At 40.2% G+C, this 26,538-nt stretch overlaps 1 protein-coding gene across 2 annotated transcripts in view; it reads right to left on the reverse strand.

Annotated features, from left to right (window-relative positions):
• AP1AR (adaptor related protein complex 1 associated regulatory protein) overlaps positions 1-25,334 on the reverse strand; it is a 44,080-nt gene extending 18,746 nt beyond the window's left edge. For both annotated transcript variants that reach the window (XM_062199734.1, XM_062199733.1), the window contains exons 1-2: positions 24,907-25,334; positions 610-658 (exon numbers count right to left, since the gene is read on the reverse strand). In XM_062199734.1, the coding sequence (XP_062055718.1) occupies positions 610-658; positions 24,907-24,989 (132 nt within the window). In that variant the 5' untranslated portion in view covers positions 24,990-25,334. The remainder of the gene's footprint in view (positions 1-609; positions 659-24,906) is intronic.
• Positions 25,335-26,538: the final 1,204 nt, after the last annotated feature.

Here is a 26,538-nt window from a genome sequence, read left to right on the forward strand (position 1 = left end):
CCACTTACAAATTGTGTAAGATGAATAGAGCTCAATTTCGCCACCTGTCTAAGCCTTTGATTTCTCATCCATAAAACAGGGTTGCTAGCACTTATTTACTTCACTAGATTTATTACAAGGACTATGTGCAAAGAATATTCCTTAGTTGTATAGTGGAGTGGCTTGTACAAAGTACCAACTCTCCAGAGCAAGGGCTGAGTTAATGGTAGCTTCTATGATTGTGTTTTACAGACAAAGGAAAAGCAACTCAGTGATTTCTGCTGTGGAGATGCTTAAAATCAACTTGGCTCCCTACTGAAGCAGGGCAACAATCTGTCTCTGGAATCACTGCCTTGGTGAGTCCCATTTACCGACAGAATGGTCCCCTCTCCCTAAGTGTTGTCGGGTGAAAAACAAACTCAAATCTATCCTAGAAACAGCACCTTAATCCTTGCCAAAGTTCTCCATGTTCCCTCCTCCTTCAGTTGCCTCTCTTCATTAGAACACCAACAATATTGAAATATAAGTGGTCCAGATTAAATTTGAGTCCAGTTCCTTCCTCCTAAGCTAAAGTCTCTTATGCCCTTCTCAAGATGCATTTTATCCAATCAAATTCATAACTCTACTTACCTCTATAGTTAAGTGCTCACCTCTTGAGCATGTTCTAAAATACTTGGATCTGGGAAGAAAAACGAAAAACAACTTTAAAAATCACAATTAATTCCCCAACCAAATTAACACAGTGGTATTAAAAGCACTTCCTGAAAAGAAACTTTTAAATTCTCTAAAATACATTTACAAAAAAGAATAACCAATCTCACTTAAGAATGCATATATTCTAAATTTTTAAACTTTCTTATGAGTTTGTATAGTCAACCAAAATTTCCTTTTGTTGGTATTAGTATCTACTAAACCTGTAATAAATTAACTGGCTATTATTACCAAACAGAACAAAATACAATTAGATCTTAAAATTTATCTCAGTAATTTTACTCTATCAAGATAAATGTTGATATAAAATCGATACACAAAAAAAAACAACTTTTGTATACACAGACAATGCCACAGCTGAGAAAGAACTTCTAAGATCAATCCCATTCACGATAGCTACAAAAAAAAAAAAAAAAAAAAAAAATGCCTTGGAATAAATTTAACCAAGGCTGTCAAAGATCTCTACAATGAGAATTACAAAGCATTAAAGAAAGAAATAGAAGCTACAAAAAAAAAAAAAAAAAAAAAAAAAAAAAAAAAAAAAAAAAAAGGAAAAGTCTTCCATGTTCATGGTTTGGAAGAATCAATATAACCAAAATGTCCATTCTTCCTAAAGCAATTTACAGATTCAATGCATACCAATCAAAATACCAAAGACATTCTTCTCAGACCTAGAAAAAATGATGCTGAAATTCATATGGAGGCATAGCAGACCTTAAATAGCTAAAGCAATCTTGTACAACAAAAACAAAACCAGAGGCATCACAATACCAGATTTCAAGACACACTACAAGGCAGTTATAATCAAAACAGCCTGGTAGTGGTACAAAAACAGATGGTTAGACCAATGGAACAGAATAGAAATGCCAGAAATCAATCCAAGCATCTACAACCAACTTATATTTGACTAAGGAGCTAAAACCAATGCCTGGAGCAAGGATAGTCTCTTCAATAAATGGTGCTGGGAAAACTGGATTTCTACGTGCAGAAGCATGAAGCAAAACCCCTATCTTACACAAAAATCCATTCAAAATGGATTAAAGACCTAAATCTATGACCTGATGCCATCCAATAATTAGAGAACATTGGGGAAACCCTACAAAATATTGGCACATACAAAGCATTCTCGGAAAAGACCCCAGAGGTATGGGCAGTCAAAGCCAAAATTAACAAATGGGATTACATCAAAGTTTCTGTACTGCAAAAGAAACAGGAAAGTGAAGAGGCAACTGACAGAATGGGAGAAAATATTTGCAAATTATGCAACTGATAAAGGGTTAATAACCCACAACAACAAAATAAACAACCCAGTGAAGAAATGGGCAAAGGACTTAAACAGACATTTTTCAAAAGAGGAAATCCAAATGGCCAACAGACACGTGAAAAAAATGCTCAGGATCACTAGCCATTAGGGAAATGCAAATCAAAACCACAATGAGGTTCCATCTCACCCCAGTTAGAATGGCTTTCATACAGAAATCAACAAATAACAAATCCTAGTGAGGATGTGGGGAAAAAGGTACCGTAATCCACTGTTGGTGGGAATGTAAACTGATAAAACCACTATGAAAGACAGTTTGGAGATACCTCAGAAATCTGAATATAGATCTGTCATATGACCCAGACATCACATTCCTGGGAATTTACCCAAGAGAAATGAAAACAGCAAATAAAAGAGCTGTCTGCATCTTAATGTTTATTGCAGCTCAATTCACAATAGCTAAGACATGGAATCAACCTAAATGCTTGTCAATGGAAGACTGGATAAAGAAATTATGGGATATGGCCTCCGGTGATTACTGAAGTCATAAATAAACAACAGGAGTCGCTGTGCATTTACTCCCCATGTAGGATCTCTGTCCCTAATGTGTTGTACTATGAGAATTAATGGTAAAACTAGTCTTCAAACAGAACTTTATACTTTGTGTGTCTGTGTGGATGCAAACTGCTGAAATCTTTACTTAGTATACACTAAGTTGATCTTCTGTATATACAGATAATTAAGGGATATGTACTCTGTGGAACACTATACAGAGGTAAAAAAAAAAATGAAATCCAGTTATCTGCAACAATATAGATGCAACTGGAAATCATCATGCTTAGTGAAATATGCCAGTCCCAAAGGGACAAACACCATCTGTTCTTCCTAATCTGTGATAACTAATAGAGCACCTAAAAGGAAATCTGTTGAAGTGAAATTGACATTTTGAGAAGCAATGACTTAAACAGCCCTTTTGTCTTGACTGTCGAGGAACAGTTTTCTTTCTTTTTTTTTTTTTTTTTCCTTAATGGAGAATGGGGCTGGGAATAGGAGAGAGAAAAGGACATGGGGTGGGAGAGGAGGTGGAAGGGCGGGCATGGTGGGAAGAATCATATTCCTAAAGTTGTACTTATGAAATTTGTGCTTATTAAATAAAAGGTTTCTTTGGGAAAAAAAATAATATGTTACAACAAAACTATGCATTTGGATAGAATAAACCAATTTCATCAGCAAAAAAAAAGAGATAAATGTTAAAAATACTGAAGTATTGTAACATATAAGAGTATGTTCCCAATTTTGTTAAACATACACAAAATATCAAGAATCTAAAAGGATATATACTGCAATATGCTAACAGCAGTTATCTCTGGATGGTGAGATCTTATATCTTTATATGATGCTTTTTATTTTCTTTTTATGCCCTCACAAATAAAGAAAAACAAGGCATATGCTTATACATGTCAGCCAATAACTTTTCCATATAAGGCCAAATATTGACTTTTATTCTAATTATTTTCTTCTGCTCTTATATGTAGGCAAATAAGCATCTTCTGTACTGTAAAGTTAAGTATACACTCCCACTACCACAGTATCCACGTCAGTCTAGAACAGTCACTCAATCCCCCTTCCTTGGGAAGAGTTGGAGATAAGGATTTTCACCCATAATGTGTTTCCTGTAATAGTTGCCGAAACTGATGGAGAGGACTCCTCCTCTCCCCAATAGGGATCCCAAACTCACATTGAGGGTGCCCAATGTGTTACGATTATTGAATAGAAAGCACTCTTTTAGTAAATGGGGAGACTCCTGGGATTAGAAAGGTCAAGAATCCTTTGTATTATGTATATATGTGTATACCGAGAGGAATGTCAGGTTTAGTCAAAGAAAATGCCATATAATTATAACTGAAGATAAAAATAGCAATAAAATCCTAGGTGTTATTTTCCCTGCTACAATCTTTATCTACAGATAAAAATAAAGCAATTTTATTGCCCATTAAGAGATCACTGGGGAAAGAAAAGAATTTGGTATTATTATTCCAAAGACCTCATGGAACAAATCCCATATAAATATATTATTATCAATCCTGTACCCATTCACTCTCCTTTCTCAATATAAACAGAAATAAGCCGAACCTTTCAGTAGTATTGTATTCTGGTATTAGGTTTCCTGCTTACAGCTATAGGCTTCTCTCCTTGTAGTCATCACTCTCTTCCCTAAATGAGGAATCTGTGTCTGATTAAGCTGTTTCCTCTTCCAGGCCTAGTGAGTGGTACAGCTGACTAATGACTTGAAGTTTAGTAACATCAAGGACCTAAATATAAGCCACCAGCATGACTTCACTCCTGAAGCAAAGCCTAAAGCTAAGTACAATGATTGTCCAAACCAAGGAACGTACCTGCTGCAAATACATTTATATCAGATGGCAGAACACTGTGTTCTGTAGCTAACTTTAGTAGACACTAAAGATGCTGTCTGCTGTAAATGTCTTTCTTGTCCCAGCCATCCCCATTCAGTGACTTGAGGACAATCATAATCTTACACAACTGACCAAGCTAGACCACAGTCATCCCTAAGATCCCTTTTGTGGGGCTCAGGGTTATACAGAAACTGAGCAGGGAGACAAAATCCACCTCACTCCTCATGGCGCCAGGGAACTGCTGGACTAACTCCCTGACGATCTGCAATGAGAGGCATGAGATCATCTGAAAGAGAGTAGTGCTCAAGCAGTCTTAAAGTCAGTCCAGAGGACCCGTTTCATCTCTTCCTTGCTCATGGTCTACTGAGAAAACTAGCGTAATAAATTCCACCTTTTGTCTAAGTTTGATCTGGGCTTCTGTCCCTACAACCCAAGTTGTGACTAATAAATAAGTTTAAGTGATAAAATGGCAAATGAGCAAATTAAGTAATAACAATGAATAATTAGAATGGAAGATAAGCAGAAAGCAAAATAAACTGGGAATATTTCAGGAATTTCATTACAAAACAATTTCCCTTTGTGGCCAGCACTGCGGTGTATAAAACTGTTGCTGGTAACACTGGCATCCCATATGAGTGTCAGTTCTTGTCCTGGTTGCTTCACTTATGATCCAGCTCTCTGCTAATGGCCTGGGAAAAGCAATGGAAGATGGCCCAAGTGTTTGGGCCCCTGACACCCATGTGGGAGACCCAGATAAAGCTCCTGGCTTTTGCTTGGCTGAGTGCTCACCACTGTGGCCATCTGGGGAGTGAAGTAGCAGATGAAAGATCTCTCACTATCTTTCTTACTAACCAAATAAATCTTTTTTTTTTTTTTTAATAGAATCTCTCCTTAAGATGGATCAGGTTGAGACCATGTTCACAAAGGATATATATTATTGATTCCTACTACCATAAACACTCACATTATACTGACAGATTACAATAAATATTCAATTTCATAATCTCAGGGGCAACATTTTTATTAGAGGAGCTTTATCTGGGATTTATCTGAAAAGAAGAAACACTGTGACACACACACACAAACATATCTTTATGAATGGAGGATGTCTTTTTGGTGCTTATATTTAATACTGCTAATGCCTAATTAGAACCCCTTGACATGTACAGTAAGCATTAAATTCAGTTGTTGATACTTTGCAACTTTTAGCCACATAAAAAGTAGTTTTCCACTTATTTTTCTCATTTTTCTATTTCTGATACATATTTTTAAAGTTGTTTAGGAAGTCACCTGTTTGAACATACCATTTCAGAGTTCTATTACTTAAAAAGTAAATGAAAAGAAATTAAAACTAATTTCTTTCCATAGTACTACATACGTAAATTTAGATTATAACTCTTACAATTTTGTTTGAAAGGCAGAAAGAAACAGGCAGAGGGTGAGCATCCATCTGCTGATTCATTCTACCAATATCCTCAACAGTTAAGGCTGGGCCAAGCTGAAGCCAGGGGCCAACTACTCAATCTAGTTCTCCTACATGAGTGGCAGGACCCAACTACTTGAGCTACAACCTGCTACCTCCCAAGGGTGTACATTAGCAGAAAGTTAGAATCAGAAATGGAGCAGAGTCTCAAACCTAAGTACTCTTATATGGGTTGTCTGTGTCAAGTGACGTGTTAACTGCTGTGCCAAATACCAACTCCTGTTTTATATTTTGGTAAGAATATCTAACAATAAAACCCAAATATGTTCTTATCCTTATCTCAACTTGCATCTCTAATGACTAAGAACTTAAAAAAACTTAACTATGTGCTATTAATGTACATCATTAAAATAATTCCTTGGTATCTAAAATCTAGTCCAGCAAGCATTTTAATTTCCCTGATTATTCTTATACAAAATTTGTTCAATTCAAACTAGAGTGACACTCTTTTCTTTTCTTTTTTCTTTTTTTGACAGGCAGAGTGGACAGTGAGAGAGAGAGACAGAAAGGTCTTCCTTTTTGCCGTTGGTTCACCCTCCAATGGCCATCGCGACCGGCGCGCTGCGCTGATCTGAAGGCAGGAGCCAGGTGCTTATCCTGGTCTCCCATGAGGTGCAGGGCCCAAGCACTTGGGCCATCCTCCACTGCCTTCCCGGGCCACAGCAGAGAGCTGGCCTGGAAGAGGGGCAACCAGGACAGAATCTGGTGCCCCGACCGGGACTAGAACCTGGTGTGCCGGAGCCGCAGGCGGAGGATTAGCCTGTTGAGCCACGGCGCCGGCCGTCTTATGTTTTCTTATTAGACTTCTTAAACCACTTCCAATTTGTAACTTACTTCCCCTGAAACACTGCCTTTTTTCATCTGGTGATTTGTTGGGAGAAAATGTGTCACCTGTTCTGCAGAATTTCTCAATTTCTGGATTTGGCCGACATTTTTCTCTTGAAGTTTCACTTTCCCTCTACCTTCTGTGGTTTCTGAAAATGGCACTTTGATTTAGAGGCTTGATTATACTGAGTTCAATTTCTGTAGACAAGAATTCTTATGTAGTATTTATTTTTGAATCAAATCACAGAGAAATTTATTGTTCTCCACCCCAGTTCTACTGATGCTAAGATTTATCTGAAGGTGCAAATAGTGTCAATTTAATCCATCCATCTTAAAGTTTCACAGCCTTTTATTTAAAAAAAAAATTATTTTATTTGAAAGGCAGAGTTAGAAAGAGGAGAAGGTAGAGCAGGGAAGATCTTTCATCTGCTGGTTTACTCCCCAAATGTCTATAATGGCTGGAGCTGGGCTAGGCTGAAGCCCAGGAGCAAGGAGCGTCTTCTGGGGTGCCCATGTGGGAACAGGGGCCTAAGGACTTGGACCATCTTCTGCTGCTTTCCCAGGTGCATTAGCAGGGAGCTGGATCAGAGGTGGAGCAGCTGAAACTTGAACAGGCAACCACACGGGATGCGGCATTGTTGGCAGCAGCATAACCCCTTTCACTACAGCACTGGCCCTCCACAACCTTTCACCAAATGGTTTTAGCAGTCATTTATAATCACTACTCATATCCATCATTTTGTTAGAGGGTAAAAATCGTGATTTTCTACAATTCCTTTAAGAATTTATTAGCTCTATAAGAACTTCACTGGAGGATCCTGAACACATGATCTGACATACACCTTACAAGGTCAATTAGGATAGTGCAAGAAGAAAGATAGTGGATTAGGGAGCAACATGCTTCACTGGGCTAAGGATCAACAGTGAAAAAACGAAAAACGTGTAGAAGGCACAATCCCAGGGGAAAATTGGAGAGAACACTGCACGGGAAGCCCCATGGATAAAGGTGAACTGTGTGAACCTATGTGTGAATGGTGCTGACAAGTAGCACACTTGAGAGCGGAGCAGCAGTGGCATAAAGCCAAAGCTGGCTACACATTGGAGACAGAGGTGAGGCTGGCTGCAGCAACCCATGGCAATAGAGCCAGAGGGCGAATGTGGTGTGGGTCCAGACTGGAGCCCTAAGGGTCTACTCCTGCAGACCCAGTGGAAGAGGAGGGGGACAATTGATTCCCATCCCCCCGTCCCTGCGTTGCCCCAGAACAATGCCTTTTGCCTGGCTGGGATAGGGCAGGCACCATTTTGGAATAGGGCAGCAGCAGCTTTGGAAGCATCTGGGTCCACGCATGGCAACTGGCTGAGATGTAACTCCTGTTTAACAGTGCTGGTGGCAGTGGAGAAAAGGCAGCAGTGTTCAGCCAGTGGCTCCAGTGTGGGCGTGTGAACTAGAGATTCTTGCGGAGGGAATAGCTTTAAGGATCCCACAGTCTTTGAGCCTGGCTGGGAAGTGGCTTGGAAGCTACGTGGAACAGCAGGGCGCTCACACCCACAGCCTCCCAGGGTCAAAATGCTAAGGTAGATCTGTTTCTCTGTTGATGGACAGACTGAAGGGGCAGAGAGAAACCTCTGGCCACAGCAACTATGAGAGCCTGGTGTACTGAGGCCTGGGAGTCTCAGCAGTTACATGAGAAGGGAAAGTGCAGCTGTGTAGTGAATTCTGCCACACCTAAGTTGGGTGTTGCCCTGGAAACTTGACCCACTGTAGGGCATTGACTAGAACTCCCAGGCCACACCTACCACACACCTTTTGGTAGTCACTAAAAAAGCAGACATTCCACTACACCACAGAAGCAGAGCCCTAAGATAAAAGCCATCAGAAGAAAAACAAAAACAACTCCACAGATGCCTAAAAATAAAACCAGAAATTCAAGAAATAAGAAGGAAGATACCATGACCCACACAAAGGAACACAGATCATGCACAAATGAAATCCAAAATACATAAACAGAACTATTTATGAAAACAGGGCAGGGCAAAGTCGGTTCTTAACAATAGTCACACTGAATGCAAATGGCCTCAACTCCCCAGTTAAAAGACACAGAATGGCTGAATGGATTAAAAAGAAAACTCGTCTATTTGCTGCCTACAAGAAACACATCTTACCAACAAAGATGCATGCAGACTAAAAGTGAAAGGATGGAAAAAGATAATATATGCTAACAGAAACAAAAAAAGAGCTGGTATAGCCATCCTGATATCAGACAAAATAGACTAACACAAAAACTATTAAAAGAGACAAAGAAGAAAACTATATAATGATTAAAGGATCAATTCAACAGGAAGATGTGGCTATTATAAGTGTATATGCACCTTTTTACAGGGCACCTGGCTATTAAAAAGAAATGTTAGGCTGGCGCTGCGGCTCACTAGGCTAATCCTCCGTCTGCAGCGCCAGCACTCCGAGTTCTAGTCCCGGTCAGGACACTGGATTCTGTCCCAGTTGCTCCTCTTCCAGTCCAGTTCTCTGCTGTGGCCTGGGAGTGCAGTGGAGGATGGCCCAGGTCCTTGGGCCCTGCACCCGCATGGGAGACCAGGAGGAAGCACCTGGTTCCTGGCTTCGTATCAGCGCAGAGCACCGGCCGCAATGTACCGTGCATAGCAGCCACTTGGGGGGTGAACCAACGGAAAAAGGAAGACCTTTCTCTCTGTGTGTGTCTCTCTCTCTCACTGTCTAACTCTACCTGTCCAAAAAAAAAAAAAAAAAAAAAAAAGAAATGTTAAAGGATTTAAAGGTATTGGGGGGGGAAGAACCACTATATTCCTAAAGCTGTACCTATGACATTTGTATTCATTAAATAAAAGCTTCCTTAAAAAAAAAAGCATAGTATGAAATAAATGATGCGAATTATTAACGTAAAAGAAAAAAAGAAATATTAGAAATAAAGAATTCAACAGACCAAATAAAAAAATGTGGTAAAGTCTCAACAGCAGCCTAGGTGAGGCAGAAGAAAGAATATCTGAACTAGAAGACAAATCTTTGGAAATCTTACAATCAGAAAAAAAAAAAAAAGAAGAAAATAGAAAACTTAAAAACAGTACTGGAGATCTATGAGATACTGTCAAATGACCCAACACACAAGTTTTGGGAGTTCCTAAAGGTGCAGAGAGAATGGACTAGAAAACCTATTTAATGAAATAATTACAGAAAACTTCCCCAATATGGAGAAGGAAAGGGTCACCAGAGTAGAGGAAGTACATAGAACCTCTAACATACATGACCAGAAAAGATCTTCACCATGCCACACTGTAGTCAAACTTTTAGTATCTCAAACATAAAGATACTAAAATGTGCATGAGAGAGAGGCCAGATTTCTTTCAGAGGATCTCCAATTAGACTCACAGCTGACTTCTCATCAGAAACCCTACAGGCTAGAAGGGAAAGGCAAAATATAGCCCAAGTCTTAAAAGAAAAAAATTGTCAAACCAGAATACTATACCCCACAAAGCTCACATTCATGCATGAGGTGAAATAAAGACCTTACATAACAAACAGAAATTAAAAGAATTTGTAGCCACTAGTCCAGTCTTACAAAAGATGCTTAGTGGTGTACTACACATAGAAACACAGAAAGATAGCCATCATTATGAAAGAATTAGATGGCAGAAAACCCCCTAATAGAAGCCCAAAAGAAATCCAAAATAAATAATAGGAATATCTAGGGAAAAATGGCAGGGCAAAATCATTACTTATCAATAATCACCTTGAATGTAAATGGCCTCAACTCTCCAGTTAAAAGATTCAGACTGACAGGATGGATTGAAAAACAAGACTGATCTATTTGCTGCTTAGAAGAAACATAGCTCACCAACAAAGATACATGCAGACTGAAAGTAAAAGGATAGAAAAATATATTCCATGCTAACAGAAACCAAAAAAGAGCTGGTGTTGCCATCCTAATATCAGATAAAATAGACTTTAACAGAAAATCTGTTAAAAGAGACAAAGAAGGGCACTATGTAGTGATTAAGAGATCAATTCAACAAGAAGATGCAATCATAATAAATATATATGTACCCAATTATAGGGCACCTGGCTATTTATAAGAAATGTTAATGGACCTAAAGGGAGACATAGATTCCAATACAGTAGTAATGGGGGACTTCAATACCCTACTCTCAGCAATGGGTAGATCAACCAGACAGAAAATCACCAAGTAAACAAAAGAGATAATCAACACTACAGACCAAATGGGCCCAATGGATATCTACAGAACCTTTCACCCCATAGTGGCAAATACACATTCTTCTCATCAGTGCATTTTTCTGGGAAAGACCACATGCTAAGCCACAAAGCAAGTTTCAGCAAATTCAAAAAAATCAAAATCATTCCATGCATCTTCTCTGACCACAATGGAATGAAGCTGGAAATCAATAACTCAAGAACCTCTGGCTCATATACAACATATGGAGATTGAACAACATGCCCTTGAATGAACAGTGGGTATTAGAATAAATCAAAAGAGAAATAAAAAAATTTATAGAAACAAATGAAGATGACGATACAACAAATCAAAATGTATAGGGTATAGCAAAAGCAGTGCTAAGAGGTATAGCAAAAGCAGTGCTAAGAGCAATCAGTGCCTAAATGAAGAAATTGTAAAGGTACCAAATAAATGAGCTATCAATGCATCTCAAGGGACTAGAAAAACAATAACATCCCAAACCTAAAATTAGTAGGAGAAAAGAAATAATTAAAATTAGAGAAGAAATAAACAAAATTAAAACAAAAACCAGTGAAATGAAGAGCTGGGTTTTTGAAAAAAATAAAGAAAATTGACATAATTGGCACAACTAACCAAAGAAGGAAAAGACCCAAATCAATAAAACCAGGGACAAAAAAGGAAATGTAACAATAGACATCACAGAAATAAAAAAAAAATCATCAAAAACTACTAAAAAGATCTGTATTTCAACAAATTAGGAAACCTACAAGAAATGGATAGATTCTTAGAAACATAAACCTACCAAAATTGAGTCATGAACATATAGAGAACTTAAACAGAAAAATAACCAAGACAGAAATTGAATCAGTAATAAAGACCCTCTCAACAAAGAAAAGCCCAGGACCAGATGGCTTCACTGCTGAATTCTACCAAGCTTTTAAAGAAGAACTAATTCCAATTCTTCTCAAGCTATTTGAAACAACTGAAAGGGAAGGAACCCTCCCAAACTCCTTCTATGAAGCCTGTATCACCTTAATACCTAAACCTGAAAAAGATGTAACAGAGAGAGAACTATAAACCACTGAACACAGATGCAAAAATCCTCAACAACATACTAGCTTGAATCCAACAACACATAAGAAAAATCAGACACTCAGACCAAATGGGATTTATCCCTGGTATGCAGGGATGGTTCAGCCTTCACCAATCAATGTGATACATCACATTAACAAATTGAAGAAAAAAAAATCATATGATCAACTTAATAGATGCAGAGAAAGCATTTGATAAAATATAGCATCCTTTCATGATGAAAACCTTAAGCAAAATGGGGATGGAAGGAACATTCCTCAAGATAATCAAGGCAATATATAACAAATCCATGACCAGCATCCTACTGAATAGGGAAAAACTAAAGCATTCCCCCTAAGATCCAGAACTAGACAAGGATGCCCACTCTTACCACTGCTATTCAACATAGTCCTGGAAGTTTTAACTGGAGAATTAGGCAAGAAAAAGAAATCAAAGAGATACAAATTGGGAAGGAAGAAGTCAAACTATCCCTATTTGCAGATGACATGATTATATATATATCCAAAAGACTCCCCTGAGAGACTTTTGGAACTCACAAAAGAGTTTGGTAAAGTGGCAGGATAGAAAATCAATAAAAAAAAATCAATAGCCTTTGTATACACAAAGAATATTACAGCTGAGAAAGAGCTTTTAAGATAGCTCCAAAAAGAATCAAATATCTTGGAATAAATTTAGCCAAGGATGTCAAAGATCTCTATCATGAAAATTACAAAACACTAAAGAAGAATTAGAAGATATTTAAAAATGGAAAAATCTACCATGTTCATGGACTGGAAGAATCAACATCATCAAAATGTCAATACTACCAAGAGCAATTTTACAGATTCAATGGGATCCCAATCAAAATACTAACAACATTCTTTGCAGATCTAGAAAAAAAATGATGCTAAAATTCATATGGAAACAAGAGACACTGAGCAGCTAAAGCAATCTTACATAACAAAAACAAAGCTGGAGGCATCACAATTCCAAATTTCAAGACATACTGCAGGGCAGTTATAATCAAAACAGCCTGATAATGGCACAAATATAGGCAGCTAGCCCAATGGAACAGAATAGAAACTACAGAAATCAACCCTAAGCATTAACAGCAAAACTTTTCTTTGATAAAGGAGATAAAACACATGGAGCAGGGACAGTCTCTTTAACAACTGGAACTGTGAAAACTGGATCTCCACATGCAGAAGTATGAAACTAGATGTCTACCCTACACTTACCCAAAAAGCCACTCAAAATGGATCAAAGACCTGAATCTTTTTTTTTTTTTTTTTTTTTGACAGGCAGAGTTAAACAGTGAGTGAGTGAGAGAGAGAGAGAGAGAGACAGAGACAGAAAGGTCTTCCTTCCATTGCTTCACCCCCCAAATGGCTACTATGGCCAGCACGCTGCGCCAATCCGAAGCTAGGAACCAGGTATTTCCTCCTGGTATCCCATGCAGATGCAGGGCCCAAGGACTTGGGCCATCCTCCATTGCCCTCCCAGGCCACAGCAGAGAGCTGGACTGGAAGAGGAGCAACCGGGACAGAATCTGGCGCCCCAACCAGGACTAGAACCAGGGGTGTTGGTGCCATAGGCAGAGGATTAACCAAGTGAGCCATGGCACCAGCCTCAAAGACCTAAATCTACGACCTGATATCACCAAAGAATTAGAGAGCATGGGGGAAACTCTACAAGACATTAGCATAGGCAAAGACTTCTTGGAAAAGTCCCTAAAAGTGCAGAGAATCAAAGCCACAATTGACAAATGGGATTACATTAATCTTGAAGTTTCTGCATTGCAAAAGAAACACTCGGCAAAGTGAAGAGACAACTGACAGAATGGGAGAAAATATTTGCAAACTACACAGCTGACCAAGGGTTAACATCCAAAATATATAAAGAGTTCAAGAAATTCAACAACAAAACAAACGACCCAGTGAAGAAATGGGCAAAAGACTTAAATAGGCATTTTTCAAGAGAGGAAATTAAATGACCCACAGACACTTGTGAAAATGCTCAGGATCACTAGCTATAAGAAAATATAAATCAAAACCACAACAAGGTTTCACCTGACTCCAGTTAGAATGGCTTGCATACAGATATCAAATGACAAATGCTGGTAAGCACATGCGGAAAAAGGTACCCTGCTCCACTGATATTTTAAGCCTTCTTAGCATCCTTGACAGGCATTCAAAAAAACTGAAGTTCCAAATTCTTTGAACTTTGATATTTCCAGCTGGGCCCCTGAAAATGTCAAAGGCTATACTTCTCATTTTGTGGAGACACCAACTATTAAGGTTATATGGGTAATATTACAAGTACTATCAAGATGTGAAGTGGTGCTAAATTTTAAGTTATGATGATACAAAATGCTAATACTAACATCCAAAAGCTAAAAAGTCTAATGATCTTGTATTACCAGATGTGATAGTTATCTTAATAAAAAAAAAAGCCCAGAGGCCTAAAAGGACTAAAACTTTTGTAAAATCCTACAGGTGCTTTCAAAAATACTGTGTGGGGTAGCAAGTGCCTCTTGTTGGTTAATGAGTTTATAATCGTAAATGTGGCTATTTGAAGTCTTTTGTCATCCACAGTTTTGTATATCAGATTTACTGCTCATGGAAGTTAAAACATTATTGGTTCTGTGTTTAAATGTGTCCTCTTAGGTTCCAAAGGACTTCTTTTTCCCTGACCTCCATTGTATCCAACACCATGGGACAGTTTTTGTAAGCAGATAAGACCAATAATGTACTACAAGTACCAACTTGGAAAAAAATGGTTAATTCAGCTTACTAAGAGCAGAAAAAAATTCTAATTGATTGCTGGTAATTAAAAAACAAAACAGATCATAAAAAAAACTATTACTAAAACTGTTTTATTGTTCTTTTATGTTATATGTGTGTACACATTGTATGTCTACATCAATGGCTCTACTTCTGGCCCATGTGTATTAGTGGTCCTCTCCCCCTACTTAATATTGATATGATTATTCAGAATTTCTTCTATAGAAAAACCCCTCTATCCACAGGAGACAAGTGACCTTTCTCCCAGTTTTGGCTGGGATCAGCTTCGTAGCGTGTCTCTCCTCAGTAGTGATCTCAGAGAGCTTTAGGCCATGTTATCTTGACCAACTGACTATAAAACAACTCCAGCAGTTACAAGAGGAGGTCACTAGGTCCACTGAGACCTCAGCTGATGCCATCTGAGGTCTCCAAAGCCAAATCACCTCAATAACAAGCATGGTACTACAGAACAGATGGGCTTTGGACTTTATAACAATTAAAAAATGGGGAACTTGAATCTTTGTGGGAGAAAAAGGTTCTTATTATGTTAATCAATCGGGCTGGGTAAAACAAAATGTTAAATTACTTGGTTAATGCCACTCCTAGGACCATTAGCCTTCACCAAAGCCTTCACCAACCAGGTGGTCAACCAAATACTACTACAGGGATATACTCAGTCCCCACCCAGGAGATCACAATTTGAGACATCACCCCATGCCAGCAGAGAGTAACTCATCACCCAATGCCAGCAGGAAGTAGCTCTAGAAGACAGATCATCATCCCTCTACCCCTCCTGGAATTTGGGGGCAGATGTAATCCCATACAACACTTGCCTTGCAAAAAACAAAAGGGGGAATGGTAGTGAATTGATGCCACCTTATCTGAGGCGCCATCTCAAGCCCCAGACACCATCTTAGGCTCTGGTCCAGTTGCCATCTTGTATATTAAGTTCAGCCTCTCCACAATCCAGTGTGGCTTACTAGGAGTCAAGTGACCAAATGGCCCAACCAAAAGCATTAACTCCACCCCTACTCTAATGGGATTCACTGCTCCCACTCTCTCATCCCTGCAGGGGTGTAAACAAGGCACGCTTTCCCACACAGTTCCTCTCTTTTCATGGTCTCTCTCCAGCCTGTTTGGGCCCTCCTCTCCCCCAACAATAAAACTTTTCCCTTACTCTGGTGTTTGCTGTGTTTTGTGGTGGCCTTTCATGCATAGAGTTAATTCATGAATAATATATACAATCAAATTTGAGGCTATGTGAGAAATGATGAAAGCTTGGACTAGAGTGATATCAATGAGGGAAGTGGATGGATTAAAGAAATATTTAACGGCAAAAATCATCTTGTTTTGGGGACAGGCTGGGAAATGATGAGTACTGTCAGCATTCAACAAGGATATAAGAGGAAAGAAGCAGGAGTCAAGAACAGAGAAAAATAAATGTGGTAGTTGAAGACAGTAGACTTACATGCCAGCATGACAGGATAAGGCACAAAGTGATGTGAGAAGCTGGAAGAGCTCTCTAGGAATACAACAGCATTATATAAAGCTAGGCTGTGAAGAAAATGGTTAAGGTTATATCATAGTAAGCATTCAACTTTCATAAATTCAATCATAAAACCTGGAAGGAAGGTGGAGTTGAGAAATAACATGAGTAACATTTTAAGAACATGTATATTCAAGATTATTAAGGTGAAAGCTGAACCATAGAAAGAGGCTCCAAAAATGATGCCTTAAAGAAAATAGAAGTGTATTTTCCCTCTCAACAGCCGAGAGCTCAACAAAGCCACCCACGGACATTCATTTACACATAATCCTCACATCCCTGACAGCTGTTTCTGAATGACATAAGCCAGGTTTCTATATATCTATTCCACTACTGAGGAAGGTGTGAAACATGTGAGGGATATTTGGTAGAAAAGAGGCTGCGGTTGGTTTCTGGAACACAACACTCAATTAAAGTGGCATGTAAAAGAATCTGGAAGAGTTTCAAAGTAATATGGCACAAAAGTGGAGATTCTTGCAGATATTTATCATGATTACCAAGGTAGACCTCAAAACAATTTATTAAGGATAAAAATCAGTCTCATTAAAAATACACTGAAAAATATAATAAAAATGCAGTTTTTATGCTTCTCATCTTATTATAAATAGCAGGTAAATACTTTTATTAAGTAAAGGTAACTGAAAAATCCTCACATATGTTGTGCTGGTATTGCTCCTTTCTTTATATTCTTCTGTATGAGCTTTTTAAAAATAAGAAAGGGAAATCTATCTTCAGTTAGACACTTTAAATAAATGATGAATCATGGCAAACTCTTCCAAAGTCTATTAAAAATTAAAAGCTTCCCAAGATTTTTCTTATTCCTCAACAAAAGATGAGAAAGGTTAAAATTAAGCACCTGGCAAAAACTATTACAAAGATGAGATGATGGACACATAGATTTTCAATTAATATTGAACATTTCAATACAGGTTTAGCCATTCAAATTTAAAAGGATAAAATCAACAGATTTGCCAGGCAGTGATGGCACTGACATAGGTGGTATAATAGTTAATTTGACATCAATTTGACTGGGTCCCCAGACGACCAGGCTTTCTGGTTGAACACTTTAAGGGGCATCTCCAAGGGCATTTGGGAACAGATCAGCATTTGATTTGCTAGACTGAGTAAAGTGGACTGCTCTCTCCAACACGGTAGGCAACCACAAAACCCGCTGAGGACATAAACAGGACCAAAAAAAATGGAGGAAGGGTAAATTCTCTCTTTGCCTGACAGCTGAGATGAAACAATGGACAAGGATTTACTCTACTGGCTTTCCTAGGGGCCCAGTTTGCAGACAGCAGATCATGAGGTTTCTCGGCCTCCATAATTGAATAAGTCCTAATTTCTTAGAATGAAGTTTATTTTACATTTATATAGGTGGGTAAATAGGTAGATATAGATATATAGACATTTCCTGTTGGCTCTGTTCCTCTGAAAAACTCTGATAAAGGTGGCAATTGTAAATCAGTAACATTTACTTTTCAATATACACCCTTCCTAATTTAGAAAAATCTAGAAGACCGCCTGTTAAGAATTTTTAATTTCATGTTTTGGAAAGGAAGAGACAAGTCTCCCTGACACATTAAATACAGAAAACATGGATTTAAAATATAGTCTGATTTTTAAAAAGTTTGATTTAGAGGAAGCTAATAACCAGAAGGAACCTTATAGTCCTTTTAGTTCTTTCTCACAGATCTTCTGCAATCTGTGTGCAATATCTAAAATCATTGACCCTCTCTTCTTTTGGAGATTGTTGTCATTTAAGTACCCTTGACAATGAATCTTCTTTTTTTCTTACTTCCCCAGCCTACTGAATGACAGGCAAGACTATGTATTTAAAAGAACAAAAGTAAATAAAAATTGGTCCATGTGCTCAAGAGGCTTACAGTCTTAAGGAACAAATAGGTAAACCTAAGGGGCATATGTTCAGTTGAGAGGCAGCAAAAACCAGCCCCAGGGGGAGGAAATACCAAGCCCCCCCCCTCCCAAGTAGAGGACAGGGATGTTTATGGAGCATTAGGAATCAAAGGCAAGACTGAGTGAAAAGAACATGATATGGTCAAGAAACCACTCATTAATTCTGTCAACAAGTATTTACTAAATACCTATTATGTACAGGCATTTAAATGGGAGCTGAGTACTCACTGGTAAGGAAAACAGGCAACACAGGGTCTTTTACACTGAGAACAGCAGACAGACATTAACCAAGTAATCACACAATTTAGCTGTAACTCTAACTTCAGACAGTGCTCAGAAGAAAGGAAGATGGTTTTATGAGGGTGCGAGGATTTATCCCATGGAGGGTCGACAATGGTGTGGGGAAGCTTTTATGGGAAATAATTCATGAGTTGGTATCCAAGATAAGTAAGTTCAAGTCATCTAACAAAAAGAGAAGAAATGAATTCAAGGAAGAACACAATGCAGTCTAAGGGTGGGGAGGAAAGGCAGTAAGCAAGGAAGAGGTCGTGCAGGGCCTTGAAAGCCACGTGAAGGATTCCAGTCTTTAACCTGGTCTGGGAGACAGAATGAAAATGTAGGATGATGGGGAGTAGTGGCAAACACACCTTTTAGGTTAGTGGCTACATATGCCACCCCTTAAAAAGTATAATGTGAGAAGAATCTAGTACGTATTGAAGGACTGGAACAAGTAATGACTGAGAAGAAAAAGAAACACGTACAGGGGACAGAGAGTAAAGGGAGGAGCAGGAGGGCAGGTGAATGTTAAATTACCATTATCTGCAAGCCAGAGTGACAGCGAGAACACAGATAAGATTAGACAATTGGGGCCGGAGCTGTGGTGTAGCAGGTAAAGCTGCCGCCTGCAATGCCGGCATCCCATGTGCGCACCAGTTTGAGACCCAGCTGCTCCACTTCTGATCCAGCTCTCTGCTATGGCCCCGGAAAGCAGTAGAAGATGGCCCAAGTCTTTGGGCCCCTGCACCCACATGGGAAACCAGGAAGCTCCAGCAGATACAGCCTTCTGGGGAGTAAACCAGTGGAGGGCCCCCAACCCCCACCTCTCCTTCTCTCTCTGTGTAACTCTTTCAAGTAAATAAATAAATCTTTTTAAAAAAAAGATTAGACAATTAAAAATTGTTACTAAGGAAAAGATAAGAAATAGGTTAAAAGCTGGAGGAAGATGTGAGCATCGAGGTAAGGCTTTGTGTTTCTTCCTTCTTGGATTAGAGAGGCATAACTACAAAGACAGAATGATGTACTAGGTAGAGAGGAAGATCAGAAAAAGGTAGCGGGAGTTCAGAAGGTATAATCTAAAGGACTTGACAATCTGGGTTTCAAGGAGGATTTTAATAGGGCTCTCAAATTCACAACTTAGGAGAAACTATATATTATTTTACCACTCACAAGGAGGAAATACAGTGCTAGCAATGGTTGTGGTATAACAAAAGAAAAAAAAAAAGGACTGTTAAGAATAATGAGTTCAGCTTTACAAAATGAATTTAAGGGTATGTTTGATACCCAAATGGAAACACTCAGTGGGCAATTAGATACTTAAGAGCTCAGCCAAAGACCACAGAGCTCATTAGTGTAGAGGTGTGGCTCAAGCCACTCATTTCCACACCATCAACTGGAAAAGTATATGAAGAAAGAAAATTATATTAGGAAGAATAGAGTGATGTTCCAGAGTCCTGAGCGTCTCTAAGTTAAAAATTTTGAGGGGGAGTGCCTCCTGTGCCACCAACATCCCATATTGGCTCTGGTTAGTACCAGCTGCTACACTTCCAATCCAGCTCCCTGCTAATGTGCCTGGAAATGCAGTAGAAGGTGGCCTGAGTGCTTGTGCCTCTATCCTCATGTGGGAGAACAGTGCTTGACACATCGGGAAGTCATTGTCGGGATCTATTACTAAAATCATTTTTACTCAGAAAGGAAAAGCAAATCATTCGAAACTATAGCATGAAGACAACTCAGCAGCTATAGTCAAAAATGCCAACATGTATTTTAAACTACAGGATTCTTAGCTGGAACCACTTATATGGAAATACACATTAAATAAATTAAAAAATGAGAGTGAGTTTTTAGTAACTAAGACACCTGCATTTGGGGCTTGCACGTTGACATAGCATAAAGCTGCTGCCTACAACACTGGCATCCATCCCATTTGGGCACCGGTTAGAGTCCCAGCTGCTCCATTTCCGATCCAGTTCCCTGCTGATGTGTCAGGGAAAGCAGCAGAAGATGGTCCAAGTACTTTGGCCCCTGCTTCTACATGGGATACCTGAAAGGAGCTAACAGCTTCAGACTGGCCCAGCTCTGGTCTTCCCAGCCACTTGGGGACTGAACCAGTGAATGGATGATCTCTCTCTCTGTAACTCTGCCTTTCAAATAAATAAATAAATCTTTTTTTTTCCTATTTTTTTTATTTAATGAATATAAATTTCCAAAGTATAGCTTATGGATTACAAACACCCCCCCCCAACTTCCCCCCCACCCGCAACCCTCCCCTTTCCCACTCGCTCTCCCCTTCCATTCCCATCAAGATTCATTTTCAATTCTCTTTATATACAGAAAATCAGTTTAGTATATATAAGGATTTCAACAGTTTGCCCTCACATACCAACACAAAGTGAAAAAATACTGTTGGAGTACTAGTTATAGCATTAAATAACACATTAATGACAGAGATCCTGCATGATATTTTTTAAAAAAGATTACTTTTCTATGTAATTTCCAATTTAACACCAAGGTGTTTTGTTTTTTTTTTTTTTTCATTTTCAATTATCTTTATATACAGAAGATCGCTTCAGTATATACTAAGTAAAGATTTCATCAGTTTGCACCCACACATAACCACAAAGTGTAAAATACTGTTTCAGTACTAGCTATATCATTACTTCACCTTGGACAACCTATTAAGGACAGATCCCACATGGGACGTAAGTACACAGTGACTCCTGATGTTGATTTAACAATTTAACACTCTTGTTTATGGCGTCAGTAATCTCCCTAGGCTCTAGCCATGAGTTGCCGAGGCTATGGAAGCCTTTAGGGTTCGCCGACTTCGATCCTATTCTGACAGGGCCATAGTCAAAGTGGAAGTTCTCTCCTCCCTTCAGAGAAAGGTACCTCCTACTTTGATGGCCCCATTCTTTCCACTGGGATCACACTCGATGAGATCCTTCATTTAGGTCTTCTTCTTCATCTTTTTTTTTCCAGAGTGTCTTGGCTTTCCATGCCTAAAATACTCTCATAGGCTCTTGAGCCAGATCCAAATGCCTTAAGGGCTGATTCTGAGGCCAGAGTGCTATTTAGGACATCTGTCATTCTATGAGTCTGCTGTGTCTCCCCCTTCCCATGTTGGATCCTTCTCTCCCTTTTTTTGGTTCTATCAGTTAGTATTAGCAGACATTAATCTTGTTTGTGTGATCCCTTTGACTCTTAGATCTATCAGTGTGATCAATTGTGAACTGAAATTGATCACCTGGACTGGTGAGATGGCATTGGTACATGCCACCTTGATGAGATTGTATTGGAATCCCCTGGCACGTTTCTAACTCCATCATTTGGGGCAAGTCCAATTGAGCATGTCCCCAATTGTACATCTCCTCCCTCTCTTTTTCTCATTCTTATATTTAACCAGGATCACTTTTCAGTTAAGATTTAGACACCTAAGAATAATTGTGTGTTAATTACAGAGTTCACAAAAAAAAATACTAAAATGGATAAAGTATTACATTGTACATCAACAGTCAGCACCATAGCTGATCAAGTCACTATTTCTCATAGTGTCCATTACACTTCCACAGGTTTCCCTTTGGTGCTCAGTTAGTTGTCACTGATCAGGGAAAACAAATGATATTTGTCTCTTTGGGACTGGTTTAATTCACTCAGCATGATGCTTTCCAGATTGCTCCATCTTGTTGCAAATGACTGGGTTTCATTGTTTTTGACTGCTGTATAGTATTCCATAGAGTACATGTCCCATAGTTTCTATATCCAGTCTACTGTTGATGGGCAATAAATAAATAAATCTTAAAGAGAGAGGGAGAGTGGGCGAGAGAGAGAGAGATGCATCCTACATTGGAGGACTACAGCTTCCTGACAATGCAGACCCTGGAAGGCAGCAAACAAGGGGGTTCCTGTCACCCCTGTGGGAGACCTGGATAGTATTCCTAGCTCCTGGCTTTGCCTGGCCTGACGCCAGCCATTAAGGACATTTTGGGAGTCAATCAGTGGATGGGAGCTGTCTCTAGTTCTATTTAGTTAATAAAATCTTTAAAATACAATTGTAATTGGGTCATAAGTCTATACGATACAGAAGACTTTCAGTACAGTCCAGAGAAACAGTAATACACTGACCAGTAGATGGAGCCCTCTACAATGTGCAGGCAAGTAAATCTCCATTGTGAAGGATGACTCATTAGCATGTTAATAAAGTTTACTACTTAAAGATATTTAATTTCCCTGCTTTAATCACCAAATAACTTTACCAGTACTGAGTTTTCCAACAAATCTCAACTCTGTTATGGACATCTTGATTAGTCAACAGATATTCTAGAATATAAAATTCTTGAATTCTCCAGTATTTTATACACTTAACAGTTGGTAATTCTTGTTGTTAATCAGAAGATTCAAGTAATAGAACTAACAAAATCTGTATTTATCAATTAAAAGAAACAGGATTGGTAACACTATTATATGGTTTCAGATGACAGTCTCCACAACCCACAGGCTGTCATTGCCTCAAAAGGCCTGTTCAAGAAGGTTTGCAATAAACAGAGTGCAGACGCAGCTGTTGTGTTTTGATGGAGCATCTACAGATAAGTAACATTCAAACTGATTCACTGACTTCTTGCTACTTCTGTATGCTGCCAAACCCATGTGTCCAAGGAAGTAGAATCTACAATTTAAAACATAGTTTATAAAATCACTGTGGAAAAAACAAAACAAAAATCCCACAAAAAACACATTCCGTAGCCCAATGTCAAATATAAGTAACTTTCTGCTGATCTATTTAGAATGTAAGAGCCCTTTTAAAGAGAGTTTAATATCATCCTGGGGACAACTTTGTGGCACAGGCTAAGCCATCATCTGTGACACCAGCAGATCATTAAGAGTGCCGATTCATGTCCCCGCTGCTCAACTTCAAATCCTGCTGCCTGTTAATGTATCTGGGAAAGCAGCTGAAAATGGCTTAAGTACTTGGGCCTTTGCAACCCCCAGGGTGGACCTGGATGGAGTTCCAGACTCCTGGTTTCCATCTGGTCCAGCCCCAGCAGTTTCAGCCATTTGAGTGAACCAGGGAATGGAAAATATCTTTCTCCCTCTGTCTCTCCTTCTCATTCTGTGACTCTGCCTTTCAAATCAATACTTTTTAAAAATTTAACATCCTGTTATACAACCACAAATAATAATAAAGCCTAGTATCTAGTCCTTTAGGCAAGTATATGGATGCATCCACACACAAAATTTACAAGAAAATTAGAAGATTCTGGCTGATAAGACAAAAACAGCTGTCAAGGAAAAAGCATAATACTAAATTTTCCACAAAATATGTAAATCCTTACTCTACCATTCTGACACTTGTGTAAAATATTAGCTACTTTGTATCAGAGAAGTAACACAAAGCTGATGAATTAATGAGTTACCTAAAGATTCAAATTATAAATAATTTGGTTTCAGTTTGCTTATGCTCAACACTTTATTACCTAACATTCAGCTAAATAGGACAGATCCTGCAAACTTAAAAATCTGTTTCAGAGTGCAGAAGCTTATACAAAGCTGCCTGGTCTGGATTTTCAATTCTAGGTTAAAAATTTTGGGAGATACTTAATAACGAACGACAAAGCCAACTCTAAAAGAGTTTGTCAAATTTTTTTTCAATACCCTTTGAAATGAAAAATTGAAGTCATCATTAAATTTTATCATTTTGCGTATGGTGGGGATAGAAAAATCTAAGCATACTCCAGTTTTGTGAGGTCCAGAAGGGCTGCGATTTACATAGTGGCACAGAGCATATGCAGAGCAGTCAGGATATGGCATTCCTCTTGAATTCCCCAAAAAATTAATATGAAGAAAGCACACACTGTCGTCCTGGTTAGCAGCACCAATTCTCTAAATGTCATTGGAAATCTAGCAATTCGCCAAGCCTTTGCACCTTATCAAAGAGTTTAACCATGTCCGGAATCTTTTACTCCAACATCCAAATGACTTCTATTTTAAAACCATCAACTTTTGGAACCTGTCATCTACTGTTAAGGCTCAACAGAGGATCACAGAGATACCAGCTTTGGCATTAAACCCAAGCCCAGCGCTGGGTGTGTCCAGGTTGCCGTGGAGCAGGTCCTACTGACCATGGGCCCGGGGTGCTTCCTGCAATGACGCCTCCCGTGACTGGGCGCGTGACTCGGCGCCCGACAAGAGTCTAACCCGCCTCCCCCTCGCCCCTAGCTCTCTCTAGACGAGGCCCGAGACCGCCCTGCCCGGGCCAGACCAGGGCCTCCCCGACTGCCACCCGCTCGCCGCCTGAGCTGTGTGGGTTGCCAGGCACCTAGTCCCCTCCCGGCCGCTGGGACAGTGGAAAGGTTCCCAGCCAGAGGCCGAAGAGGAGGAGCCACCGGGGACTGGGGCCCTCCCCCGCGGGCTTACCCTCCGCCGCCTCCTACACGCTGCAGCCGCCCCGCTTCTTTGCGGAGCAGCCCGAAGCACTGCGTCCAGCAGCAGTTCCCCATCGCATGCCGCCCAGGGGCCGCCGCTCCTCCACCACCTCCCGCTCAAAACCCAAACCCAGGTCCGGCAGCCGCATCCGCGCGGCGCGAGCCAAGAGGGGGTTCGGGGGACCGAGCGCGGGCCGGCCGGAGCGCGGCGGCCGGAGGGGCTGGGGCGACAGGAGGGATGAGGCGCTCGGAACAAAGGCAGCGGTTACTCCAGGGGCCGCCAAGTCGACGCCGCGCGACGGAGGAGCGCCGGGCTGAGGGCTCCGGACTCCTTCGCGGTCCGCATGGCCCCTATAGCCTCAGCGCCCAGCACAGCAGCAGTGACCGCCTCCAGCCGCCAGACAAGGCCAGTCTCGGCAAGTGGTGCGCCCAGGCCCCGCCTTCCCGGGCGCCCGGGCGCGCGGCTCGCCGCCGACGGCGCCACACCCCCGGCTTCTCGGGTGCCCCAATTGGGCGCGCCTCCTCGGCGGCACCGCCTCCTCCGGCGACCGGTTCTTACGTCACTTCCGCCAGCTCCCGGTGCAGGGTTAGTTCCCGAACGTGTGCGGTTCTTGAGTGTGCGTGGACCTTGACCTGACTGGGAGATTTCCTTGTCTCTCTGAAGTCCCTGTCTTCCTGGTCCCGAGTGCGCAGCGTGTCGTTTGGTCGAGGCTCAGCCGTCGAACTTTGTCCCAAAGCTTTATGAGCGGCACGCGGAGAGCCGCCGTGTGTGAAAGGGCATTTGTCCGTGCGGTGTGTACGAGTGGGAAATAGAGTTGGGGGACTGAAGTTACAAGAAGTTTTTTCTTTCCGTGTGAACATTCTGGGGAAGATTGTTAACGGGGCCCCAAATTTTATTACCTTTAAAGTCAGATAATTTCGGGTGGGGGAGTTGGCATCCATAGGAAATCGGCAAGAGGATTTGGTTTTTCAGAGATCTTGACAATGCCAAGTATGTTGTTCATATCTGTTGTAGGTGGAAAGAGAAAGCTACTCAGAAGCATACTGTTTTGTCTTACTTTAGGACTTTTGTCAGCCGTTTTCCTTAAAATAAGAGGCTTAGTAAACACCAAGACCAGTGGACAGATGGGATGCTCTTATTGACTAACCAGACAAGTCAATTTATAGCCTGTTTTTTTTTTTTTCTTTTTAAATTTTCACTTATTTGAGAGCAAGAGTTACAGAAAGAGGTCTTCTTGGTTCGTTCCCAAAATGGCCTCAACTGCTGGAGCTGGGCCAAACCGAAGCTAAGTACCAGGAGCTTCTTTGGGGTCTCCCACATGCGTGCAGGGGCCCAAGCATTTGAGCCATCTCCTAGTGCTTTCCCAGGCACATTAGCAGAGAGCTAGATTGGAAATGGAGCACCCATATTGGGATGCTGGCAGTGCCATCTGAGGCTTAACCTACTAGGCCACAGTGCTATCCCCAATATATATAGCGTGTTTTAATTAAAGCTAGCAAAACTTGTATTTTTAAAAATTGTTATGAAATGCTCTTTCAACTCACTTTCTTGCTTGAAATTTAGAGAGACTGGGGTTTTAGTCTTCACATTGCAACTAAGGAGCTGGGTTGGTCCAAAGCCAGG

This window comes from Lepus europaeus, chromosome 8 (assembly GCF_033115175.1).
Source record: "Lepus europaeus isolate LE1 chromosome 8, mLepTim1.pri, whole genome shotgun sequence".
Lineage (NCBI taxonomy): Eukaryota > Metazoa > Chordata > Mammalia > Lagomorpha > Leporidae > Lepus > Lepus europaeus.